Here is a 25,053-nt window from a genome sequence, read left to right on the forward strand (position 1 = left end):
CGGGGGCTGGGCTGTGGTGGGGTGCTTGTTGAACGTGTGTATAATTTGATTTGCAAGATTTGGCTGCATTGCGTGTCTGCCAAGGTGGAAAGCACTGGCCAGGTCAGGTCAAGGAGTCTGGAAGGTGTCTAGGCTCGCTTCCACGCGACTAATTCTTACTAACATCAGCTGATTCATGGTCTTGAGTGTTTTCCTCTGAATAAGAGCCTCCAGGTGGGCAGGACCAGAATATTCACCCATCTTCGCTCGCGTGGCTTTTGGGCTTAGTGTGAGTGCGAGGCTCACGGGGTAAGACAAAAGGAAGAGACCCAGCCAGCTGGACCCCCACAGAGCAAGGGACGTTGGGGAGGATGGAGTTCCTAGGGATCCAGCACCGGTCCCAGCCGGTGTTCGTGGCGCCACGTCCAGCAGGGGGAGCTGCGGGCCCGTCCCGCCCGGGCCTCCCGGGCCGCCCACCCCGCGGGCGCGCCTCTCCTCAGTCGAGCGCCGCCCGGGCCCGGGACCCGCTCCTTCTGAGAGCGCAGACCTCTCGGCGGGGATCAAGAGGACGCGGCGCGCTGGCGGCCGCCCCTGGCCTCGCTCCGGCTCGCACTGCGGCGCATCGCGGCGTCCCGGGCTCCGACTCGGAGCGCACAGCTCGCGCCCCGGACAGCGGCGCGTCCCGGGAGCCCCGACTGCGGGCAGGGCGCAGGGCGGCGGCCGGCTGGGGATGGCGGCCGGCTGCGGCGTGGACGGGCGCCGGGGGGCTCCGAGCGCTGCTGCTGGCGCTGGTGGCCGCGGGGGTCCCGGCCGGCGCCTACAACCTCGACGCGCAGCGCCCGGTGCGCTTCCAGGGCCCCGCGGGTTCCTTCTTCGGCTACGCGGTGCTGGAGCACTTCCACGACAACACGCGCTGGTGAGTGTCCCCGCCGCTCCTCGACCCCGGGCGGCCACCCCGCGGTCCTCCAAGTCGGCCGCCGCCTTTCCGGCCCCTTCCACGCCGCCTCCCGTGGGGACGATTTAAATGTCTGGCGGCCACGCTGACATCCTGGCCTGCTCCGGGAGGCCAGGGGAGTCCCTGGGGTCCCTGCCCTCCCGGGGCTCTCTCTAGCCACAGCCAAGTTACTTGGGCTGTCTGCCCTCGAGGGGCTGCGGCTGGCTGGCCAACTGCCCCGTATCTCCCCCCGACAGGGGCCCCCAGGAGGCCGGGCTGCTTTGGGGACCACTCCATGTCCCTCTAGGGCAGCCTCATGCAGGAAACGGGGTGTAGTGGGAGTGGTCTTGGAGCCATTGGGGATCTTCAGGAGAGGTACCGGAGGCAGGGGCTCCCACAAAGTCCCAAGAGAATCTGGGATGGAGGGAAGGGGGACAAAGAGCCCCCCCCCTCCAGGGGGATGTGTGGCTGGTGGTCAGCCTGGAGCTCATCTCCCACGTGCCATCCCAATCTGGAGACAGGATTTAAGAGGATGAAGTTTTGTTTGGATCAGGGGTGCAGTTGCTGACAGACGAGATGGGTGGGCCTGCAGAAAAATGTTAAGTCTCTCATTAAGCATCATTAGCGAAGTAAACTGACCCCACAACAAGACTGCTTAGCTAAGATGGGTGCCCTCCTAGCTCACTTCCTTAGAATGAAGCAGCCACACCACACCCACCTTCTCATGGCAGTTAAGAGTTGGGTTGTCAGTAGCTCCCCACCCTTGTTTTACTGTGGGCCCAGGTGACAACTTGCTGGAGTTGATGGTGTTATCCAGTGTGCATGAGCATCCTTAGAAGAAGCAGGCTGGGAGTCGGAGATTAGGCATGTGTGTGCTCTGGACTTGTAATATACGGAGAATTGGACAGGGGCTGAGGGAAATGAGGGTTTGTGGATGGGGTCCCCCAGAACTCCCTGGGAAGGAAACTTTGTGCCCGGCGTTAGTAACAATCGTGGACTTAGGAGAGCAGCCTCCCAGAGTCCTTGTGTGTAGCTCTCATCTGCATCCTTACCTGACATCGATTCTAGAGTAGAGTTCACAGCCTCCACTGCTGCCTGCATTGGCCAAACCCTGCTTTTCAAACAGCAGACAGAACATTTTCCTACGGCCCGAAGGCTCCAGGTCCACTGTGGGCTTTGGGTTTGGTACAGATATGGCTGCATAGAAACAGTTTGGTGAATACATCCCAGAGCCACAATGTGACTTTGGCACTAACCACATGGGAGGAGCTGTCAAAAATAGAAGAGTGGGGGGGGGGGCTGCTGAGGAAAGCTGTGGAAGCCAGAGCTTCTGTAGGAACTGCAAGCTTGGGCAATCACATGGTTCCAGGGAGAGGAACCAGGCTCCTGTCACCCAGATTTGGATGGACCACAGGTCACAGCCTCTCCAGTTGGAACCAGACAGGAGCAGACCCTGTGGAGACAAAGGTGTTCATCTTGCTTTGATTTTGAAAGAAGTTGTAAACAGATGTCATGGGGGAAAACAGTTTGGCTTGATGCTCAGCACCCAGGCTGCATTGTAGGTGGCAATGCTGGGGCTTGATCTTGTCAGAAGGCCAGGCATCTCTGTGGGGACAAGCAGCTGTCCTGCTGATCTCAGAAGTGTCCCCTCCTGTCCAGCCACTCCCTGCACTGGAGCGCTGGCGTCTCAGTTTTTCAGCAGCCCTCTGAATTTTACTATAAAAATCTCTTGAAGCAGATCGCCCTCTCATCACAATGCTTTATTTAAAAAAAAAGTCTCGTTTAAAAACCCCTTTCTCCCCACATTTTTCTCTTCTTCCTTCATCTCCCCAACATTTTTTGTCTTGACTCTTAAGTATGGCTTCTTCTGATGCCGATCCCTGCTCGGAGACACGTGGACTTCGAAGCAGGAGGAACTTCATTTCCGCTCTCCTCCTTTTCTCTAGAGCCAGACCTGCTTACGGTTAATGGAACTCCAGACAAAGACTTCACTTACACAGCCCCAATGGCAGCCCTGTGTTTACTTTTATCCCTATACTCTTAGAATAACCGTAAAGCTAGTCACTGTAAATCTGTAAGATTCCAGTCCTGTGAAATCTGCATCTACCCTAAACTGTTGCCTTACTTTCAACTCTGGGGTTGGTTGATGGACTTAGTGACTGATTATAAGTTCCTCAGTATTAGACAGTCCCTGAGTCCATCGTCCTCTAGACTCATCAAATCATTTCCAGTTGTTTATAATTGTAATAGCATATGTAAGCATTCTCACAACAAAACACTGTGGACATTCTTAATTATTTCCTTTCAATCAATTCCTGGAATCAGAATTCCTGGGTCAGCAAGGATGACAGTTTTACAATATTCTGTGTTGTGTTACAAAAGTTCCTGGGAAATGGCAAACTCACAGGGCATTCAGGTCCTGGAGTTTGGTAGCTGTTTAGCCAAAGGCTGGTTTGGTGCAGTAGGAAAGTAGAGAAAATAGCACAGAGTAACTTAGAAAACTGACAGTCAAAAGGTGAGAAAGGGAACGAGTTTCTACAGGGGAAATGACATTGAGATCTGGATGGGAAAAAATAACTAATGTTAGGTAAACATTGTGTCTTCTGTCCCTCTTCTGGATAAATCGTTCTCTATCTTCTTAGTCCTTATGTGATTTGAGGCAATTGTTTCATGCTAATGAGATCCCTGTTTTGGAGGTGAAAGGATGTGTTGTACACAGGGCAGAGAATGTACTAGAAAGGTCCCAGACACCAGGTGGCAGAGCTGAGGGGTCCAGGTTGTTCTAGACTAGTCAGTGTCTATTACTGTAACAAATGCCTGAGATAGTAAATTTAAAAAGACAAAAGGTTCCTTTTGGCTCACAGTGCAGATTTTGACTCATGTCCATGGCTGTTGGCCCTGCTGCTTTTAGCTCTGTGGCGGGGGAGTGCACCATGGTGGCAGTACGTGAAGGGGCAGGAATAGAGGAGGCAGGTGCTGGGCTGTTCTCTTTAAGAGTAGACTGCGCTGACTTCCCACAGATCTAACCCCATAAAGGTGGGTGTATGTCAAAGAGCCCGTGAAGAACATCCACTGTGAAGCTGTCAGCTCTTGGGTCTGTAACTGGGTTTTATTATGAACTGAATCTGTTTCTTCTTGGGGGAGGTCAATACCTGAAGAAAGACCAGGGATGACCTTGCCTTTCAGAACCCCCGTGTTGAGTCTTGCCCCTGTAACCATATCCCACACAGGACCCAGCCAGACCCAGCTTTGTTCAGAGTACTTATTTGACAGACCCTTGTCACCATGACTTGGACAGCAAGAGCCGTCCAGTGGTGAATGGACCATAATAACCCACTAAGGTTTGTATCAGTTTTGATAACAGCTCACTAACATACAGCCACACATGGCTGGTAGCTATGTCTGGGACAATCCCAATAGGGAAATGCTCATCACATCCACAAGGCTGTACTGACTAAAGTCTTAAAGAACAGGGCAAGAAGTGAAGGAGACCCAACATTTGTATCAGTTTTGATGCAGACGTGAAAGTGACTAAGCTTTCTTTTTTTCTAACAACACCCAGAGATGGAGCTTCTGCACACTCAGATCTCTCCTGTCCCCGCCCTCCCCAACCCTGATTCTTCTGGCATCCTTTGAACAACAGAAGTAGGTGCCAGGGAACATAGACAAAGCCAATTTCTGTCCCGTCTCCAGCAGTTTCTCAGCTGCAGAGCCGACAACTGTAACACTCTGTGATATAAATAAATGGGGCCTGCCTGCCCCCTCCATCCCCCACACCTGACCATGCTCTAGAGTCCAAAGTGGTTGGGTGCGCTGGCTTCCTCTCTGGCGACATGCTTCCTGCTTCTCCTGGGACAGCAAGAATGATGCTAAGCTCGGGCACTGAGCGAGCACTCAGAAGTGGCAGGCTGGGGAGCATCACTGAGTGAGGAGGCAGAGAAGCTCCAAGATTCCATTTGCATTTAGAGCTGAGAGCCCAAAGTTCTGGTATGCTGCTGGTGCCGTTGACACCTGCCAGGGGTATTGTGGCTTTACATAAAAGTGGACCAAAACCAGACAAAATTAAGAGTTCAGTCTCACAGTCACATATGAGTAGCCACACATGGCTGGTAGCTATGTCTGGGACAATCCCAATAGGGAAATGCTCATCACATCTACAAGGCTGTACTGACTAAAGTCTTAAAGAACAGGGCAAGAAGTGAAGGAGACCCAAGGAACAACAAAAAGTTGATCCTTGGCATATTTAACTATTAAAACCTCAGCAAGCTTACATAAAAGACTTGTGGAGCATGGAAGAGGGTGAGCTATCTTTTCATTTGTAAAACATCGTACTGCCCTCCTATTTTGTGCTTATGGAAACTTGACCCACTGTGCCGTGGGGTCACCTTGTGCTTCACGCAATCATCAGCTACCTCATGGGCTCCGGTTGAGGGAGGCAGACATGGGTGTTTATTCAGAGGAAGGAGGGAGAATCCTATGGAGGTGAAGGCTTTGGAAAGAGGGCTTGGGATTTGGGGCTCCGCTCCCCAACCCCATCTGGCCTTGTCAATCGTTGTGAGCAAACACCAGAAGTGATGTTAGCCCCGCCGTCTCACAAGCTCCCTAACCAGTTCATCTGTGAATGCTCCCTGAGGCGAGCTCTTCTATTCAACTCTGAGCTTGCACGGAAGGCACACTTTCTCAGAGGCTTTTCTGGACACCTATGCTCAGACCAAGCCTCCCTGGTCCTGCAGAATGTGTTTTCTGAACCTCCTGGGAGGAGTCTGGAGACCACATGCATGGGGTCCGTGTTCCAAGGGGACCCAAAAGCATCCTCTAGAGGGTTTCACTGAAGATCCTGCAAACCGGCAGGGGTGCTGTTTCCTCAGCTGGTGCTGAATCACCCTCTTGCCCAAGGGAGAACCTTCCAGGGCCAGAAGACAGACTATCTTCTCAGCCAGCCATGGACAGCCTGCGAGAGGAGAGTGTGAAGGGCCATCCCCAGACAGCTCCTGTTCCCCTGTGATGTGCGTCTGGTCAGAAATGAGCCTCTTCTGATAACATGCGTGAACTGCCCTTGGAAAACCCTGTTTTTGTGCTTATTTAAAGCAGACACAGCGTTCTCAGAAAACAGTTACCCACAATGGAGTTGACTGTAATTTTAAAATGCAAAATGAATTCCTCCAGAGAGTGTTGCTGGGTAAGGCTGACAGGTCAGCCGTATTCATGGGCATAATTGAATTTTGTTAAATGTGTACATGTTTGTGTGTACACAAACATGCACATGTTTCGACATATATAGAGGCCAGAGGACAACCTCAGATGTCATGCCTCAGACACTGTCCACTTTGTGTTTTGTGGTTGGGTCTCTCACTGGCTTAAAACTTGCCAAGTAGGCTAGACTGGCTGGCCGTCCAGCTCTAGGAATCCCAGAGCCACGATTATAAGCATATGTCACCACGCCTGGCTTTTTAATGTGGGTTCCAGGGACTATACTCAGGTCGTCAGGGTTATGAGGCAAACACAGCCAACTGAGTCACCTCCCCAGCCCAATTAGTGGAGTCTTGAGACCCCTCCCTCCACTGCAGCCAGCCCAGGAGACTTAGAAATGATAATGGGCTTTGGAAACAACCTAAAGCAGAGTCCACATTATTCTTGCCACCAGCTGGCTCTCGGGGTCTCTGTTTCTGATGCCAGAGGACTCAGGGGAGAAACATTGAAGGCAGAGAGCTCCTTAATTTTGAACCACTGGGGTCTATGAACTGTAAATCTTTTTAAGCAAGTGGATTTGGCTGACAACCAGGCAGAATATGTTGTTTTATTCCCCACCTTCCTTTGTGCCAGAGGAAGTCTTAGGGAGTGAAAGCCAATCCAAGCTGGGGGGACACCGAGAGTTGGAAACAAAGAGCTCACTTGGTCCCCAAGGTCTGCTTTTTGGAGAGCCAAAGGGGCTTGTGTTGTGTGTTGAGATTAGCAACGATGGCTACAGCAACAGGTGGGAAAAGTGGCTCCTGGGTGGCCTGAAAGGCACTGGGGTGAGAGTAGAGGGAGGAGTAAGTTTTGGGGGTTAGAGCAGATGGAGGAAGTAAGCTTCATGCCTGTTTCATGTCCCTGAATTTGGGGCAACAACTCATCTTTCTGCACGTACTGTCAGCCTTGGGAGCAGCCGACAGGAGCTTCCTCATTCCCTGGTAGGAGCTGGAGGACCCAGAATAGGTGTTGATGTGGAAATAAGGCAAGAGGCTAGGTGAACGCAGGGGTTATTCCGGAACATTCCATATTTCCAAGAACACTCATCTGAGTGCCAGAAAGACTCACTGTGACAGAAGGACCTTTAATAGAGACCTATGGGATTGTAGGTCCTCGAGTTTTGGATGTCCTGCAGAGCCGGGAGCAGGTGGAGCCTACCCCATCACAGGAGCTCTGGCTCCCACTCCAGGCTCACACAATATGGAAAGTAAGTTATTAGTCTTTTTAAAAATCGTCTATGTGTGGTAGACTTTGGGGAACCCCTTTTGAGGGCCTTACCCTGCCTGGAGAGTGGAGGGGGGATGGCTAGGGGCAGATGGGATGTTGGGGGGGAGGAGAGGGAGAGGGAGAAGGGATTGACATGTGAAACAAGCTTGTTCCTAATTTGAACTAATAAAATAAAATAAAATCAATCATCTATGTGATAAAATACCTGACAGATACTTGAGGGAGGAGAGATTTCTTTTGGCTCATGGTTTCCAAGAGTTAACTGGGTCCACGACTACTTGGCCCAGCGCCATGGATAGAGCATTGTGGTGATGGGGTATGTGGTGATGGGGTATGTGGTGATGGGGTATGTGGTGATGGGGTATGTGGTGATGGGGTATGTGGCACAGGTACTTCACTGGGGACCTACTTCACTGGATTGCACAACAGGGCAGGAAGCCCAACAGTGGCTGCCCACACCTGGGAGAGACTGAGAACTTGGTAGCTCTTTAGTCTGTGAAGTAAGATACCTCATCAGGCCCAGACTCAAGCTGATGATCTAGAAGACTATGGAAGAGTCAGACGTGTGCCTTTCCTTTCACTGTGCAAGGCTGAAGAAACTGGGTTCTGATATCAGCGGAGGCGGCAGGATAGAAATTCTCACCAACAGGAATGGCGGTGGGACAGGCAAGCAGCCCGGAGGAACTTTCTTGTGGAAGAAAGAAAGAGTGTGAAGAAGAGGGGACCAGAGCAAAATGTGTTCTCCAAAGACCCACCCAGAGACCCCAGTCATCCAACTAGCCCCTGCCTCCTGCCTTTCCACTCCCAGTGATGTCATTGAAGGTGTGAAGGGATGAACCCACCCATTATGTCAGAGCCGTCTCTGGAGACCTCATCACAAGCACCCCAGAGCATGCTTTACTAATCTAGGCATGCCTCATTCTAAGCCGTGGGGGCTTAGTAGCTCAGTCAATACACTGTTTGCCACACATGCATGAGGACCCGAGTTCCATAAAAAGTGGGCTATACTGGCATGTGGTTGTCATGGCAGCCACTGGGTGAGTTCCAGGCCAGCGAGAAAAACCATCTCAAGCAAAGATGCACAGTGCTTGAGAAATGAAGGGATCCTTCACACACCTCTGAACACGTATGTGCACATACACAAGTATGTACACAGCCTTACATATTTCTGCAATTCCAAGGGAAGCTAAGATAATGAGAATCTTATACTTCTGCCATTTTATAGATGGTAGAACGTGAAAGCCTGGCCCCGTTTTTCTTGGAGAAGAAAATGATCCCAGGGAAACAACGGGAGGATGTAGAGACTCTGACTTTGATCCCCCAGAGGTCTAAGCTTGCGATATTGTTACCAGACGTGTGGTCATAGCCCATGCCCCAAGCCAGGTTCAGCCATCCATTCTCCATTAGCCAACCAAAACAGCCAAATTAGTAGTGAAAAGCAGAAAAATGTTTCTTCAGTGTGACCACATTGAGGAGAGTGGGGAGAGATCAAGGAAATGCCCCCCTCAAGTCCGCCTTCAGGTCTTGAAGTGAGATTATGATTTAAAGAGCGTTATGTACTACGTCTAGACAAGGGTGTTCCTATCTATTATTGTTTTGGGGCTCTGGTCTCCTCAGGAAGATGGGCCTCCAAGTTGCCAACACTGTGAAATCTCTTTGCGAGAGAAAAGTTCCCTCTCTGGCTGGACCAGCCTGAGATTTCTGGGAACATTCCAGTTTCTGGGGGTCCCATTGTTTTAACAGTCCAGTAATCAAAGTGTGGGACACAAATACCACTTAGAATATCCTCATCCCTGCCAGACAGTTTCCCTTGGGCTCCAATGTGAACTTGATATTCTCATCTGTGAAGGGACCATGACCCTTGGTCACGACTTCTCCCCTACCTGCCTGCCTTGGTGCCTCAGTGGCATCTGAGGTCCCCTGCCCCAGCATGGCCCATGCCACTCCAGGGTCTTCTCCCTCAGCTGTTTTAGAACCCCATTCTCTTCATTGTCTGATGACTCTTCTCTTCTTTACTCCGGGCCACGTTTTATTTGTTTGTTTCCAGCCTTTGGTGGACACTTCTGTGTGCCAGAGGCATCGCGTGTATTGTTAGTCCAATGCAGCGGAGGCCACAGAGGAGCTGAGGCACCTGTGCAGGGTTACCCAGCAAACACATGGGTGGGGTTGTCATTGAATCCAAGCCGGTCTAATTAATGCTAATCCAGCTACTTTGTGGATGAGCATTCTACCCACTCTCCCTTTACCCCAATCAAGCCCTTGTTCAAGGAAGCAAGTTCCCAAGGAGGAGAGAGGTGGCCCAGCTCCTTTTTCAGGAGCATTTTTGTGAGTCTTTGGCCTTGCAAATGAAAGACCCCAATCCAGCCACCTTGTGGTGTGAGGTCCCCAACACTTTGACACCTGCTGTTTCCTTTTGTGGCTCATCATGTCACTGTGCTGGAAGGGAGTCCATGAAGCAAATGTCTCTGTTCTAGAGACAAGGAAGGAGAGCTGAGGGGGCTGTCCGAGGTCGTGTGGCTGCAGGAAACCGCCAGCTCCTGGATAGTGCAGTAGTTATGTTTCTAGTTACTGTAACCAAGTCCCTTGGCAAGAAGCAATTTAGGGAGAAAGTAATGGCTTTAGCTCATAGTTTAAAGGTGTACCGTCCATCATGCTGGGGAAGGCATGTCAGCAGGAGCTCCAAGTGACTGGTCACATTGAGTCCACAATCGGGAAACAGAGGGATGAATGCTGGCTCCCAGTTCACCTTTAATACCCTGGTCTATGGGTTGGTCCTGCTCACATCTGGGATGGGTCTTCCCTCCCCAGTTAACCCTTTCTGGGAACATCTTCATAGACACACCCAGAGGTGTGTTTTCCTGGTGAATCTAATCCTAGCGAAGTTGGTGATAAGTAAGGACTAACCATCCCCAAACCGTTCAGGGATTTCCAACCCCTACCATGCCTCTCACCAGTCAGAGCCCTCAGTAACAGGTCTGTGGTCCCGGCTGGGGACGAGCACCCTTCAGAGGAAGGAAAGTTTAGTGGGAAGCAAGAGGCGCTGTAGAGATCCAGCTCAGCAGCCAGTCAGGAATAGACTCAGCAGCAGATGGATGCGTGCCAGTTACTGAAGCCCAGTTCCCTAAAACAAATGAACTCTTCTTTCCAACGACCCTAAAGCCCACTGGCTGTCACCAGCCACCATTCCGAGCCTCGGGATTCCATGGCTATCAGGTTAGGTGGGGATCAGCAAGTGTTTTACCCTCAGTCTGGGTCTCTATGGCATTGGCAGTCGACCTCTGTGGTGGCTGGTTGGCCAGTGGTGCAGGACTTGCCTCAGCTTGATAGCTCACTTCAGCTTTCTGTGACGTTCATTGTCTAGCAGGCTAACTTGGGCTGGGCACAATGGGGCCAGGAGAGTCAGTAGAAGCATGCATGAGCCGGTGGGGGGCGTCAACACTTCATGCTCCTTCACATCCTATTGACTAATGCAAGCTTCAGGGAGGAGGAAGCAGACATCACCTCTCAGCGCGCAAGGAGCGGTAGGATTCCACTGACCAGGGTGAGGATACAGGAAGGGTGGAGGACAGCGGCTGCTTCCTAATTGAGATCACCCTCACCATCCCTGGGTTTCTGTGATGTCAGCGGAAAGCGTGAATAAATGCCTGCCTAGCAGAGCACAAAATAGAGCTGAGTTCTAAGGACCTGTGAGATCCTGGGATGCTGCCAAGAGTGGGAGCTGGGACAAGTGTCAGCTCATTCCTACCTAGAGCCGAAGTACTTCTTTGAGCGGCCTTTGAGTGGCCGCTTTGTCCCAAGCACCATGCTGGGTGCCTCATAACATTCTCTTAGCCAAACCTCACACAAATCCTTTGTGGGTATGTTTTCACCTCTCTCCATCCCATTCGATAGCAGAGGAAAACTGATGCTCAGAGCGTTCAAGAAACACATTGCAGGTCACACAGCCTGTGGAGGGAGAAGACAGATGGTCTGTGCATCTTCACCACGAGTAATTGAGCTACAACTCTTAGGACACAGGTAGAAAACTAGGGGTGTGGTTCAGGTGGTGGAGTGCTTGTGTCTGTTGCATGTGTCAAATTCAGCGCTGCATTCAGCCAGGCTTGGTGGTGCACATCTGTAATCTCACCATTCAGGGGGTGGAGGCATGAGGACCAGGAGTTCAAGATCATCCTTGACTATATAGTAAGTTCAAGACCAGACTGATGTACAAAAGATTCTATCTCCAAAAGTTGGAGGGGGTTTGTGAGATGACTCGGCCCGTATAGTTCTTGCTGTGCAATCATGAGGGCCTGGATTTGATTCCTAGCACCCATACAAAAAGCAGGGCCATGTGGCACGTGCCTGGAACCCCAGTGTTGAGGAGCCAGAGACAAGAGGATTCTGTGGCTTGTTATCCAGCTATTATAGAGAAAGCAGCGATCTCCAGGTTCAGCGAGAGACCTTGTCTCAAAATATATGATGGAGAGCAATAGAGGAAGACCCCTGACCTTCACCTCTGACATATACATGTTTACTCACACATGTGCGCGTGTACCTACACATGGATACACAAAAGCGAACATACACGCAATGCATGTTAACTCCACACACAGACACACCACCATGTACACATCACTTGTGAACAGACACACTACCATGCACACACACATGTGCATGCGCACCAGCACACAAGACACACCACCCTGTACACACATATGTACATGCTTACGGGAACCCACAGATGCACCACCATGTACACACATGTGTGTATGCTTACAGGCACACACAGACACACCACATGTACACACATATGTACATGCTTACGGGAACCCACAGACACACCACATGTACACACATGTGTGCATGCTTACAGGCACACACAGACACACCACCATGTACACACATGTGTGCATGCTTACAGGCACACACAGGCACACCACCATGTACACACATGTGTGCATGCTTACAGGCACACACAGACACACCACCATACACTCACACCCACGCACAGCCCAGGCGGTGCTGGTAAAGGGCCTAACAAGCGCACTGCTCAGCCACCTGGAGCCTTGGTTTCCTGAGCTGTGAGAGGAACTGCCTGAGGCATTTCTGGTCCATGGCTCCAGGTTGTAAACACTGGCCTCTCGCTTTCTCCCTCGGGGATGAAGCCTTCAGTATGGCCAGAGGGCTCCAGCACAATCCTCCTCTCTGCTTAGCTGTCTTGCCCTTCGTGAGGGTCAGGCAGTGGTTCCCGGGGTTCTCTGCATTAGATACACGCCGAATCAGCTCCATTCCTGTCACTGGAACATGGCTCCCTGGGCCAGCATTGGTTTGGAATCAAATGCATGAAAACAAACCTAATGGGTTGGAAGTTTGTAATCCCCACTCATTGTCATCAAAGTGGCTGTGATTTTGCCCTGTGGTATGGCTGCTAGGGAGGGAGAGAGGGCTAGAGCGAGGGAAGGAGGGGTGAAGGGAGAGAGGAAGGGAGGGAGGGGAGAGGGAGCCTTGAGACACTGGTGGTCCCTGGCCTTCCCCAGGAAGCAGCTGTGCCTCTGCTTAGTCCTGCTACCTGCTCTCCAAGGAAGTGACCTGCAGATGTGACAGGAGAATTCAGAGGAGCCTTTGCAGCCAGCTTGACCTCACTAGGAGAGCTGAGAAAGCACATTCGCTAGAGAGACGGAAGACACTGAAGTGACACTCAAATGTGTCCAACCTTTAGACATTGTGACATGACATTGTCATCGGCAAAGCACACACACACACACACACACACACACAGACTTAAAATGGCACAACTGAGTTACACACACACATACAAACATCTCAACCTATTTTAAGTAAGTTTATGATTTCGTATTGGGCCTCATAGCTATGTTGGCAAGCATGTGAATGCCTATTAGGAAGCAGTTGAAGGGACTAGAGAAAGAGTCCCCTGGATATGGACGCTGGGCTCAGAGCCCACCACTGTCCGGCACAGCAGTGTAACCCGGCCTCCCAGAGTGGAATACACACCAGAAGCTGCCTTCATCAAGAACCAGGTTCATGTAATCCTAACTGTTGCTGGTGGATAAATACATGGGTGTCTGTTTCCAAAGAGGTTTATGAGCTACTTACTGGGGAGGTGGACCTTTGGTTAGCACCATGCTGGCAATGTCAATGTTTGAGAAACCCAAGCCAGTGGCTGGAGTTCACCCCTTCCATGCTGTGAACCTGAGGGGAACAGAAAGGCATTCTTTATGCACTGTACCCCAGTCTTGAAGTGACAGGCTCCAGTGCCAAGTTCTAACCTCAGAGTGCCCACAGAACCAGCCTCCTTGGGCTTCCTTAGGTATGGTTATACACCTGAGTAACTGGCAGTGGAAGGGGAGCTGGGCGTCTGCTGGCTTCTTTTCTTCCTTCCTGGCTGGCATGGTCTGAGCAGGAGGGAGCGTGGGTGACATGCTGCTATGGGACACATGATGCAGCAGGCAGTTAGGGTCTGGGGCAAGTTTCATGGGCAGACTCTGTCATCTGCTTCTCCATCTGTGAAATGGGGATAATGTTAGCAGTCTTCCTGTAGGTGCTCCCATAGGACCACACTTGAAGGAGCAAGCAGAGATGGGGAACAGCTTGATGGCTTATTTGATGGGAGGCTGTGGTTCGGGATGTAAATGTCTTTGGTAGGGTACCTGCACAGAGGAAAGGCGTGGTCTTTCCTAGAGTACTGGTGAAGATGTGAGGATATTTGAAGTAGTTGGAATATGGCTTTGTAACCCAGAGGACAAAGAAAGAAAAAGCAGGCAGCATCCTGTTGGTATTGCATCCTGAACACTGAGCCCTTGTAATCTCTGTCTTTCAGAATCAGCTTGGCCTGCAGCCAGCTGAAGGAGCTTCAGACAGACCACACTCCAGGGCTGGCCTGCTGAAGCGTCTTGCTGGACTGTGGCCTAGGTAAAGAGCCAGCATTGAGCTGCCAAGGAAGCCACAGTGTTCTGTAGACACAGAGGCATTCTCCAATATGCCATCCTGTGCATGTCAGGCACGTGCATACACACACACACACACACACACACACACACACACACACACACACACACACACGTCTCTTTAGCTCACGTCACAGGATCTGAGAAAACCTTTCTTCTTGGGCCTGCCGGTTAGAAGTCTGGACCAGAGGGATGCTAGCGGGTTTGAGTCAGCAGCTGTTGTTAGAACCGCCGAGTACTTTGAGCTTGGAAAAGCTTGGAATCCAGCAGGTCCCTTCTCTGCTTTAGTCTGTCAGGCATTGTGTCCCAAGTCTTAGCTCTAGGATGGAAGAAGAAGGACCTGCGCATTCATTCTGCTCTCCAGGCTCATTCCTGCCTGGCTAACTTAGGAAGGCGTCTCAGCTGGAAGTCATGGTGCCAGCTGGCGGTTCCAGGACTGTGGTGATAATGTTGGGGGCATGGTGGACCCACAGCCTGCTGCTTCCTGTAGCCACTTTCTGACTCCTGTGGGTGATGGATTTCCCTCTCTCTTCTTTATTTATTGTGACTTCAAAGTTATCCGTTCTTCAAGAATGCTTCTTTATAACACGTTTCGTCACATCCATCTCTCCCTCCACAGTCCTACTCCTCCTGGTCCCCCTCCCATACCCCCTCTCCATCAACTTCATTCCCTTTTCTTCACTTTTAAATTTCTTATTAAATCATTCATTCATTCATTCATTCATTCATTTCAAGGCAGGATATCTCTATATAGCTCTGATTGTCCTGAAATTTACTATGCAGACTAGAATGACTTTGAACTCATAGAGATCCACTCACCTCTGTCTCCCCAGTGCTTGGATTAAAGGCATGTGCCACAATGCCCAATCCCTTTTCTTCTTAAAAAGAAAAAATAAAAACCCACTGAGTCCGGTGCTTCTCAGTGCTCAGTGATCACAACCTTGAGGAAAACGGTTTCTCTGTCTCTATTCCTCAGCAACCATCCCCAGCCAATAGTGTCTCAGCTAGGAGCCCCTCCCCGTCCCTGTTGGAATTCTGACTGGCTTGATCTTACACAGGTCTTGTGCAGGCAGTCACGGGCTCTGTGAGTTCAGGGCACAGTGGTTCTGTTATTTCCAGAAGATACTTTTCACCCAGCAGCCATTTCCGCCAACAACCTTGCTCTTACAATCTTACCAGCTCCCTTCATTGATGTTCCCTGAGCCCTGGAGAGCAGGGGTGTGATAAAGATGTCACTCACTCTTGCACTCTGACCAGTTGTGGGTGTTTGTATCTGTCACCCAGGGCAAGCGAAGTTTCTTTGATGAGAGGCAAGGACTGAACTAATCTCTAGGTGTAAGGATACATGTCTAGAAGACAGATGGATGCAATGATGACATTTAGTTTATTTGTGGTGTATGGAGATGGAATCCAGGGCCTCGGACAGGCTCTCTACCACCTAGTGATACCCTGGTCCCTATTATAAAATGAGTTACAAGTGTAATAGTTGCTTGCTGGGCTGATGGGAAACTTGAGTCTGTGAGAGGCTTCAGACCCAGCAATAGGCTTTTGCATTTACACTCTCTATCCCCTAGGGCTTGACATGGCAAACTGAGGATGTTTTAGCCATCTTCAGTTGTCAGTCTGATAATTCTTTTCACCTGTGAAAACAACGGCGTTCTAAGGCAGACTCTGACTTACTCCAGTGGCTCAAGCTCAGCCCAGAGGGAAGGGGGTGGGGTGGGGGAACTACCCTTCAGTGTGGCTTTCTTTTCTGGTTTGAGTCCAAGTATCATCACAGATTCGAGTTAGAGCATCCAAGGGCTGGCCAAACCCCCCTTGTGTGGCTGAGCCAGGCAGTGAGTCTGGCCTGCTTGGGAAGGGTCATCCTTCGTCATGGACACAGGGTTTCTGCTAGGAAATGCTGCATTTGAGGCGCACCATGGCGGGGCTGGAGGAGTGTGAGTGTCCGCCAAGACCCTGCAGGGGCACATGGCAAGGCTGCTGGGGCGGGGCCCTCATTGTTGGAGGGTTAGCTCCTCCACACACCAGCAAGACTGCCTTCCAGAAGCAGACGTACAGCTCCCAGGGTTGATCTGGGAAGACATACTTCCTTGCAGGGGCAGGGGTGCCTCTGGGGTCCTCAGTGCTCCATCAGGTTCTTGGGTGGGAATTAACCTTCATGGTTTCCTGTGATACCTGACACCAGGCCTCTGAGCCATATTAGTGACAGTGTCTGTGAGCCCTTGCTGAAGTCTGCTGAGGGTTTTAGACATCGGTTGCATGTAACAGGTAGCCGTGTTTGCCAATCTCTCTGCCTCACTAGAGCATTGGTAGGGAAGATGCCAGTCACCAGGAGATCTGGTGGGGAGGTGACTGGATGAAAGAATGATACCCCAAAGTGGGTGGCCGCGATGGCTCCTGGAACAGAACAAGGGGATCCAGGGCCACCTTTCTTTATCCCAGGAAGATTAACTTCTGCTTAAACGAGAAGTCTGATAGTGGTACAGTCTATCCCAAGACCTGCTGTATCTAATATCCCAGGATGCTCCACTCTCTCCTGTGTCCTGGCTGCTAGAGACAAGTGACAGCTCAAGTCCCCATGAAGCAGGGGCTTGGAACCTGCAACTCTTTGAGCAGCAATTCAGTTCTTGTCCGAGTGTCCTCGTACATTGCTCTTCTATGTGGCTCTCTGCTCCACTCGGCACACACTGTGTCTAGCTGTTGTTATTTAGTCTTCTGTGCTATAGAACTTTGGGGTGCTGCCTTTCTGAATATTATTATGCATAATATTCTAGAGCTGGAGAGATGGCCCAGTTGGCAAGGAGCTTGCTATGCAAACATGAGGGCCCGAGTTCAATCCTCAGTAACTGGTTAAAGCCCAGTGTGCTGGATCTTGCTTATAATCCCCACCCTAGGCTGGTGGAGACCGGTGCATCCTTGGGGCTCACTGGAGTTGTAAGTGCCAGGCCAGTAAGAGAGCCTGTTTCTAAACAGAGGATGGATAGAACCCAAAGAATGACAACCAGGAGTGATCTCTGACACTCATTCTCTCTCTCTCTCTCTCTCTCTCTCTCTCTCTCTCTCTCTCTCTCTCTCTCTCTCACACACACACACACACACACACACACACACACACACACACAAACTCTAGGATAGACTTATTTTTGTAACACCTTGAAGTGAACTTAATGTTACATCCCTATTTGGATTTTGCACCCAGCAGGTCCAGACTGATTCCCCTACCCTACCCCATGCTACCCTACCCCATGCTACCCTACCCTATGCTACCCTGTCCCTCTAGTAACTGGTAACTAGTAAAGAAGAGCATCTGTTCATATACCTACTGATTGTCTTAGTCAGGGTTACTGTTGCTGTGATGAAATGCCATGATCAAAACCAACTTGGTGAGGGAAGGATTTACATGGCTAATACTTCCACATCATAGTCTGTCCTGAAGGAAGTCACGGCAGGAGCCTTGAGACAGAAGCTGATGCTGAGGCTATGGAAGAGTGCTACTTACTGGCTTGTCCCTTGTGGCTTGCTCAGCCTGCCTTCTTACAGAACCCAGGACCACTAGCCCAGGAATGCACCACCCACAATAGGCTGGGCCCTTCCACATCAATCACCACTTAATAGAAATAGAATCCCCTTGCCTATAGACTTGCCTACAATCCAATCTTACGGAGGCACTTTCTCAATTGAGGATCTGTCATCTCTGATGACTCCAGCTTGTGTCAAGTTGACATAAAAGTAGCCCAAACACCAAACTCTTTGGCTCGTTTTTCTAAGTGTGTGCGTGCGTGTGTGTGTGTGTGTGTGTGTGTGTGTGTGTGTGTGTGTGTGTGTGTGTGTTAAATTGGTGGTTTTACTTAAGTAGCATGTGTGTGTTGTATCTGTGTGCACACACGGTAAATTACTATAGCTTCTAGATGCATACACACATTGTTCTCCTGCCTGGTCTCCTCCAGCACTGGTTGTGACAGTGTGATTTTTCTTTTGGATGTGCAGGGTCCTTGTGGGTGCACCGAAGGCAGACTCTAAATATAGCACTTCAGTGAAGTCCCCTGGAGCTGTGTTTAAGTGCCGTGTCCACACCAACCCTGACCGGAGATGCACCGAACTGGACATGGCTCGAGGTGAGTGGACGTGATTATCAGCATAGAAACGGGCTGATACTTTGATTTGTTCTTTCTGTACTTAGGATGGACTCATCATTCACCTGCCTTCCCTCTGTGTGACAGAGGTAATTGAGAGCCTGTTAGTTGTTAAGCACTGGGATATGCCAATGAACAAAGGAAACAAGGAATCTGTCATCCCAGGCCTTGACAACCAGTAGCCAAAACAGACATTTAAATAAACAATAGAGGAAGAGAAATCCTGAGGGAAGTTGTGTGTCAGGATCAACTCTCTATTGGAAGTTAGAAGAGGCCTCCTTGGGGACGTTTCTGTGTATGGAAGGTGACTGGTAGCTGGCTGGGGAGGTCCAGGAAGTGAAGTCTCCAAGCAAAGCAATGGCAGTATCATTGGTAGACCAGATGGCTGGGTTCTGGTCCAGCTGTGCATATTTGGAATGGCTTGCCCAAGCATTGCCTTGAGAAGACTGAGATAGGAGAGTTGAGCACAGAAAACCGAGCTCAATAAAAAAGAGGCAGGTGGCTCACACCACTCCCAGGCCTTGCATTCCCCAAAACACTTTCACAGAGACTTTTTCCTCATTGCGTTTTATACAGAGGGCCATGGAGATGACTCAGTTGGTAAGTCTTTGTTGTGAAAGAATGAGGTCTGAGTTCATCCCTTAGAATCCATGTAAAGAGCTGGATGTGGTCACATGAGCCTGCAATCCCAGTGTTGAGGACGTGGAGGCGAGAAAGCCTTGGGATCATTGGCCAGCCAATGTAGCTGATCCTGTGAGCTCCAAGTTCAGTGGGAGTCTCTGCCTCGAAGCATAAAGTGGAGAGCGATTGGGAAGATTCCTGGCATCAACCTCTGGACTCGGCACACACTTGAATGTACACCCCAACATATATGCACATATATAAACATATAAACCCTCACACATGAATGCACACCTCTAACATGTGCATGCACACACAAAACACATGAATGCACGCCCCCAACATGTATGCACACATGCACACAAATATGTAAACACACACACATGAATACAAACCCCCAATGTACACACATGTACACACACACATGCACATCCCTAACATGTGCACACACACACACACAAAATTGTAAACATACACAGCAACAATAAAAAAACCTAAAGAAGTGTCCAGATTTTCTTTCTTAGAAGAGTGGCCTTGTCCACGTGTGATCTGCTCTGTGAAATGTTTGTTTCCGTGACTTCTTAGACATCCATGAAACACCTTTTTCTTCATGGTGATTTTGCTGTGGAAAAGGAGTGGGCTGAATAAAACAGCAACATTTTGTCACAAGTTTCTACAGGGTTGATATTTTTTTTTCAACTTACAAAAATCTTGAGCCCCCAGGACCATTCTTGGAAAGGCAGTGGCTACATCATTCTTCAACCCAACTCTGGCCTTTCTTCTCCCTCCAGGGAAGAACAGGGGTGAGCCGTGTGGGAAGACCTGCAGGGGAGACCGAGATGATGAATGGATGGGAGTGAGCCTGGCCCGGCAGCCCCAAGCAGATGGCCGTGTTCTGGTAAGACCTCTGGGGAGAGGGTGACTTGGGACAGGGTGGCACCCTAAGAATGAAGGACTCACCGCATAGGCAAGCAGGCTAGCACAGAAGCCGGAGCACAGCTTGGAGGTTGTCTGTTGGCATTGCTGCTTTAAGGTCCACCTGCAGCTTCAGGCCACATGCAACTGCATGCAGCAGAGAACAGCTGTGCACGTGGCCCAGCGTCTACACAAAACTGTAAAGTCACTTAAAATATGGTGAGATGCTTTTGTGATATTTCATAGTAACTCAGTTGTGTGGTTCTCATGTGTGAACCTCTCAGGTGTTGGTCAAAGGCTGACATGACAAGGACTTGTCTTTGTGTTTTCTTTAGACAGTGGTAGAGTGCTTTTCCATCATGCAAGGACCCAGATCAATCCCAGGAGGCATTAGGAGAGAGATTTGGGGAGGGGGATATAGGTAGAAAGAAGTTTGTAATTTCATTTACTACTTTTTGTGTATTTTTTGTATCAGGTCAAGGTATAATTTACATAAAATACACAAATCTCGAGGTTTTAGCTTGGGTTTTGGCAATTGCACATGTCCGAACATCCCAGGAAGTTCTCTATCTTTATCTAGTCAACCCCTCTAATCCCAGAGGCAGCCACTGCCTTGCAAACATTGCCGTTGGTTTTTCTAGGATGTCACGTGAAAGCAATTTTACCATGTGTTCAATTCCTGGGACAACCACAGTGAAGGGAGAGAACTGACTCCCACAAGTTACCCTCCAGAGTACACACACACACACACACACACACACACAACACACACACACACAGAGAAAGAGAGAGAGAGAAGAGAGAGAGAGAGAGAGAGAGAGAGAGAGAGAGAGAGAGAGAGAGAGAGCAGACAAATATAACAAAAAAGAACCTCTATGAGAGAGGCTCGGCTTTTAGCCGTTTCCTCGTCCCTCTTTTGCACTCTCCTGGTGAGGTATAAACTAAGGATGCACACCTCACAGCTTGGTGACATTTTCACACATGGACATTCAGGCATCTCCATGGCCAGCACCCAGAAGGCCCCTTGTGCCCTTTCCCAGGAGACTGGTGCCCTGTAGGGTGAGCCTCTTAGGAGGACCCTACTTCTGCCATTGGCTTTCCTCGAAGGCTGTAGGAAGATTTGTGTTTTAGAAGTTCAAGGTCAAGAAGGGGAAAGTGAGTCCAGCTGCTGCATCTCAGGGGTTTCCGCTGCTGCATCTCAGGGGTTTCCTTTGGACTACAAGCTGTCCATCAAAGCTAGGGTTTTATGGATGTTTGCTCCCAGGGGAAATGGGTTTTCCTCAAGGACACAGGCCAAAAGTTCCCAGCCCCCTCTGAGGAGCTCTATTCTCTGCTGATGTCAGCCTCACCTCAGCACTCTTAAGAGACCCCCAACATTGCTGGGTCCTTGGAAGAGAGGAAGCAGCTGGATGCTGTCACCAGCATTGCAGGGTCTTCCCACTGGACACTACTGTAGGTCTCACTGGACAAGCCCCCATGTCTGCTGGCCTTGGATTCCAGTCCTTTAATCTCTGCCTCAGCAAGCCATGGATGATGGCCAAGCCACCACATTCCTCTAGGCATGGTGGCCTGACCCCACAGGGTGACTCAACCCCAAAGGGCCAGAACTCTTGTCTGCCATTCTTGGGAAAGAGAGGGGGAGACACCAAGTGTGTATATTCTCCAGAGGGGACTCAAAGCCATGACTCAGACCCGGGAGAGAGGAGGAGGCGGCTGGAGACAGCAATGGAGGAGCATGCCCCTCCGGGCAGTCTAGAGATGGCCCGCTGTACCAGGATACACTTCCTTGGGGGATGCGGAGCCTCAGTGTGGTGGAGAGCTTGTTTGCAAAGGTGCAGGACAAAGACTCAGCACTGTGCTTGTTGGTGCAAGACTGGACCCACTCTGGGGCCTTAAGCAACAGTGAGGAGCATGGGAGACATTTGGCACAGGCATCAAAAAGGCAGGGTTGCGTATTTGTAGGAAGTGGTGCCGTGGACAGTCCTAGCTGATTGAATTAAATTTCTGCCTTACACAATGCTTGCACCATTCCTTTGGTAAGCCACTCCGTATGGGTGCTGGGGAAGGAGAGGCGGGTATGGAGGGTGTCTACAGCTCTCACATCTCTTGTCCTGCTGTAGCCATGTCTATATGACGTGATGTAACACCTCTGCCTGCAAGCGTGTTATATGCCCTGAAGGTTTGTATACTTTCTTCAGGCATTCATGTTACTGGTAAACAAAAAGATCACCTCCCTGCTAAAATCAGGAGACAGTACCGGAAGTATGTGTGAGAACATGGTCGTACAACAGCGTCTCTAGAACTCTTGACTCTGCGAATGCCAAACTCTGCATCCATTGACCATGACTCTCTTCCTCCTGCCCCTGCTTCCCAGAAACCATCATTCTAATTTTGAAGTGCTCGACCATGTCAGATCCTGGCCAAGTAGAAGCAGGCAGTATTTGTCTTTCTGTGATGGTTTCTTTCGTTTGGTGTGGTGACCTCACTGCTTGGCACTGTTGTAGCAGGTAACAGGGTTGCTTCCTTTTCTCTTAGGGCCAGGTGATACTTTATCACATGTGCACACCATGTTTCTCTATTCATCCATGGATGCATGCTTATGTGGCTCCTAGCCCTTGCCTTTATGAATAAGGTTGCTATAAACATCAACAAAGATTTGAGGCCTTGTTTTCAGTTTCTTCTGGATGTGTGTGTTGGTGTGTGTGTGTGTGTGTGTGTGTGTGTGTGTGATTATCAGATCATGCAGTCATTTACTTTTTATTATTGGAAAGACCTGGTCCCTCTAAAGTGCATGGGCCATTTCGTGTTTGGCCAGGATGCAGAAAGTCCCAGGTACCTCTGTTCTGCTTGCTATTGTGGTCTTGTCATCCTGAAGATATATTCCACAGCCTCGAGCGTGCTAAGCGGGTGTCCTGTTCCTGAGTCACACTCCCAGCACAGCCCAGTTCCTTTTTAAACAGTGGCCATCCTAAAGAGTGTGAGGTGATATTGCGTGATTGTTTTGTTTTCCTGTGTGTGTATATATGTTACTAAACTCCATTTTCTTTTTCTTTAATGTCTCTCTTTTGTCTGTGAAATCTTTCTGGGAGGGATCCCAGCCTCACTTTTATCCTGTGCCCATCACACATGTCTTAGTGGCCATGGTGTGCATAGGAGACCTGGAAGCATGACAAACGCTTGTCCTTCTGTGCGCAGCAAGTGCAGGTGTGTGAGGGCGGCAGGGACAGACAGGCATTGTGACCAAGCCACCCTCCAGGAAGGACATGCTGTATTCACACAACAAAGAAGGCCTTTAAAGGAAATTGGACATTTTCTTCCTTTTTTTATTCCTTGGGAAGAAAATCAACCCTTCTAACTTGAGATGTGTGAGAGGCTAAGATTGGGGTGATGGTAGGTTAGGTCCTCAGCTCTTTTCTTGGGTAATTTGGATGCTGAATTTAAGCAGGTTATTGCCTCCCGGACCTCCTCCTTTTCTTCCTCCTCCTCCCCTTCCCCTCTCTTCTTCATTCCCCCTCCTCCCTCTCCTCCTCTTCCTTCTTTTCTCTTTCTCTTCCTTCCTCTCTTCTTTTCATCCTCTTCTTCCTCCCTTTCTTCCTCCCCCATGCTGTTTCTTTTTTCTCTCCTCCCCTTCTCCTCCTCTTCCTCTTTTTCATTCCTCATCTCAAACCCAGGCCTTGTTCACACTCCTAATCACACACTGTACCTTGTTCACACTCCTAATCACACACTGTATCTTGTTCACACTCCTAATCACACACTGTACCTTGTTCACACTCTAATCACATGCTGTATCTTGTTCATACTCCTAATCACACACTGTACCTTGTTCACACTCTAATCACACACTGTATCTTGTTCACACTCCTAATCACATGCTGTATCTTGTTCACACCTCTTGTCACACACTGTACCTCTGAGCTGCTCCCACAGCCCAAAGGCGAGCCTCCTGGGAATTCTCTGCTTTTCCATTCTTCGCTGATCTCTTCCCTTCCCTACAACTCACTCCCCAAGTTGATCAAGTCATGCTGCTTTGCAGTTACTTAGAATGCTGTTGTTTTCATACAGGATGCAGGTCAGACTGATATGTGAGTGTGATGATAATCAGGCTAAGTATAGTGTTTTCTTCTTATAATTTATGTTCAGAGTCCCTGTCTGTTTTCTGGAGTAGGGCTCCTCTTTGACCTTTAGTCTCTGTCCTCCCAGAATACTGTAAATTAGATGAGTGTAAAATGCAATATTTGGGTATCCTAAGGATTATCCAGGGTCACTACTAAACAGTTTATGGGATGGAAAATACACACTACAACAAACATTGAGGGATGCTGTCTGTGTGTACAGCTGGCTGCCAGACCACACCACAATAAACTTTGGCCCCTCCGTCCGACTCAGAATGCAATAGGTAGCAAAGGCTCTCAAGGTGCGGACTGAGTCCTTCGACTAAAGTAAAGCTGTCTACCCATGAATGGCATGATCTCAGGGACACAAGTGTGGAAACTGTAAGAACTAAGTAGGAACAACCCCTCCCCACCCCACCAAAAATCAGTTAGTCAGTGTCTGTGGATTCAGCCCTTCCTACCTATGGGCTGTGGATTTGGTATCTTTGGATACCAAAAACAGATCAAAACTGTTTTCTAATCGGCCTATATCCTAAGCATGGGCAGACCTTCCCAGAGTCATTATTCCCTAAACAGCGTGAGATAACAATTCCTGCAGAGTTTGTGCTGTTACTGTTAAGTGTAGAGATGATTCAAAGTATGTGGGCCTGGAGAGATGGCTCAGGGAATAAGGACACCCTGCTCTGCAAGTGACAGGACCTGAGTTCTAATCCCCATCACCCATGTCAAACACTATATGACCATGCATGACTGTCCCCTGCACAGGGGTGGGGGGCAGACAGTCAGATTCTGGGGTCTTTCTGGACAGCCAGCTTAGCTGAAACTCTGGGTTCAGTGAGAGACCCTGTCTCAAGGCAGTATGGTAACACACATACCCCCCCCCCACACACACACACACTCAGATGTCTCTATGTGGAAGTGTGGGGTAATTATCCTCATGATCGTTCCTGTTT

At 49.8% G+C, this 25,053-nt stretch overlaps 1 protein-coding gene across 1 annotated transcript in view; it reads left to right on the forward strand.

The window, feature by feature from the left end:
• The first annotated feature begins 350 nt into the window (after positions 1-350).
• Itga9 (integrin subunit alpha 9) overlaps positions 351-25,053 on the forward strand; it is a 295,174-nt gene continuing 270,471 nt past the window's right edge. Inside the window, exons 1-3 of the mRNA XM_027415345.2 lie at positions 351-895; positions 18,304-18,431; positions 19,862-19,968. Of these exons, the coding sequence (XP_027271146.1) occupies positions 351-895; positions 18,304-18,431; positions 19,862-19,968 (780 nt within the window). The remainder of the gene's footprint in view (positions 896-18,303; positions 18,432-19,861; positions 19,969-25,053) is intronic.

This window comes from Cricetulus griseus, chromosome 4 (assembly GCF_003668045.3).
Source record: "Cricetulus griseus strain 17A/GY chromosome 4, alternate assembly CriGri-PICRH-1.0, whole genome shotgun sequence".
Taxonomy (NCBI): domain Eukaryota; kingdom Metazoa; phylum Chordata; class Mammalia; order Rodentia; family Cricetidae; genus Cricetulus; species Cricetulus griseus.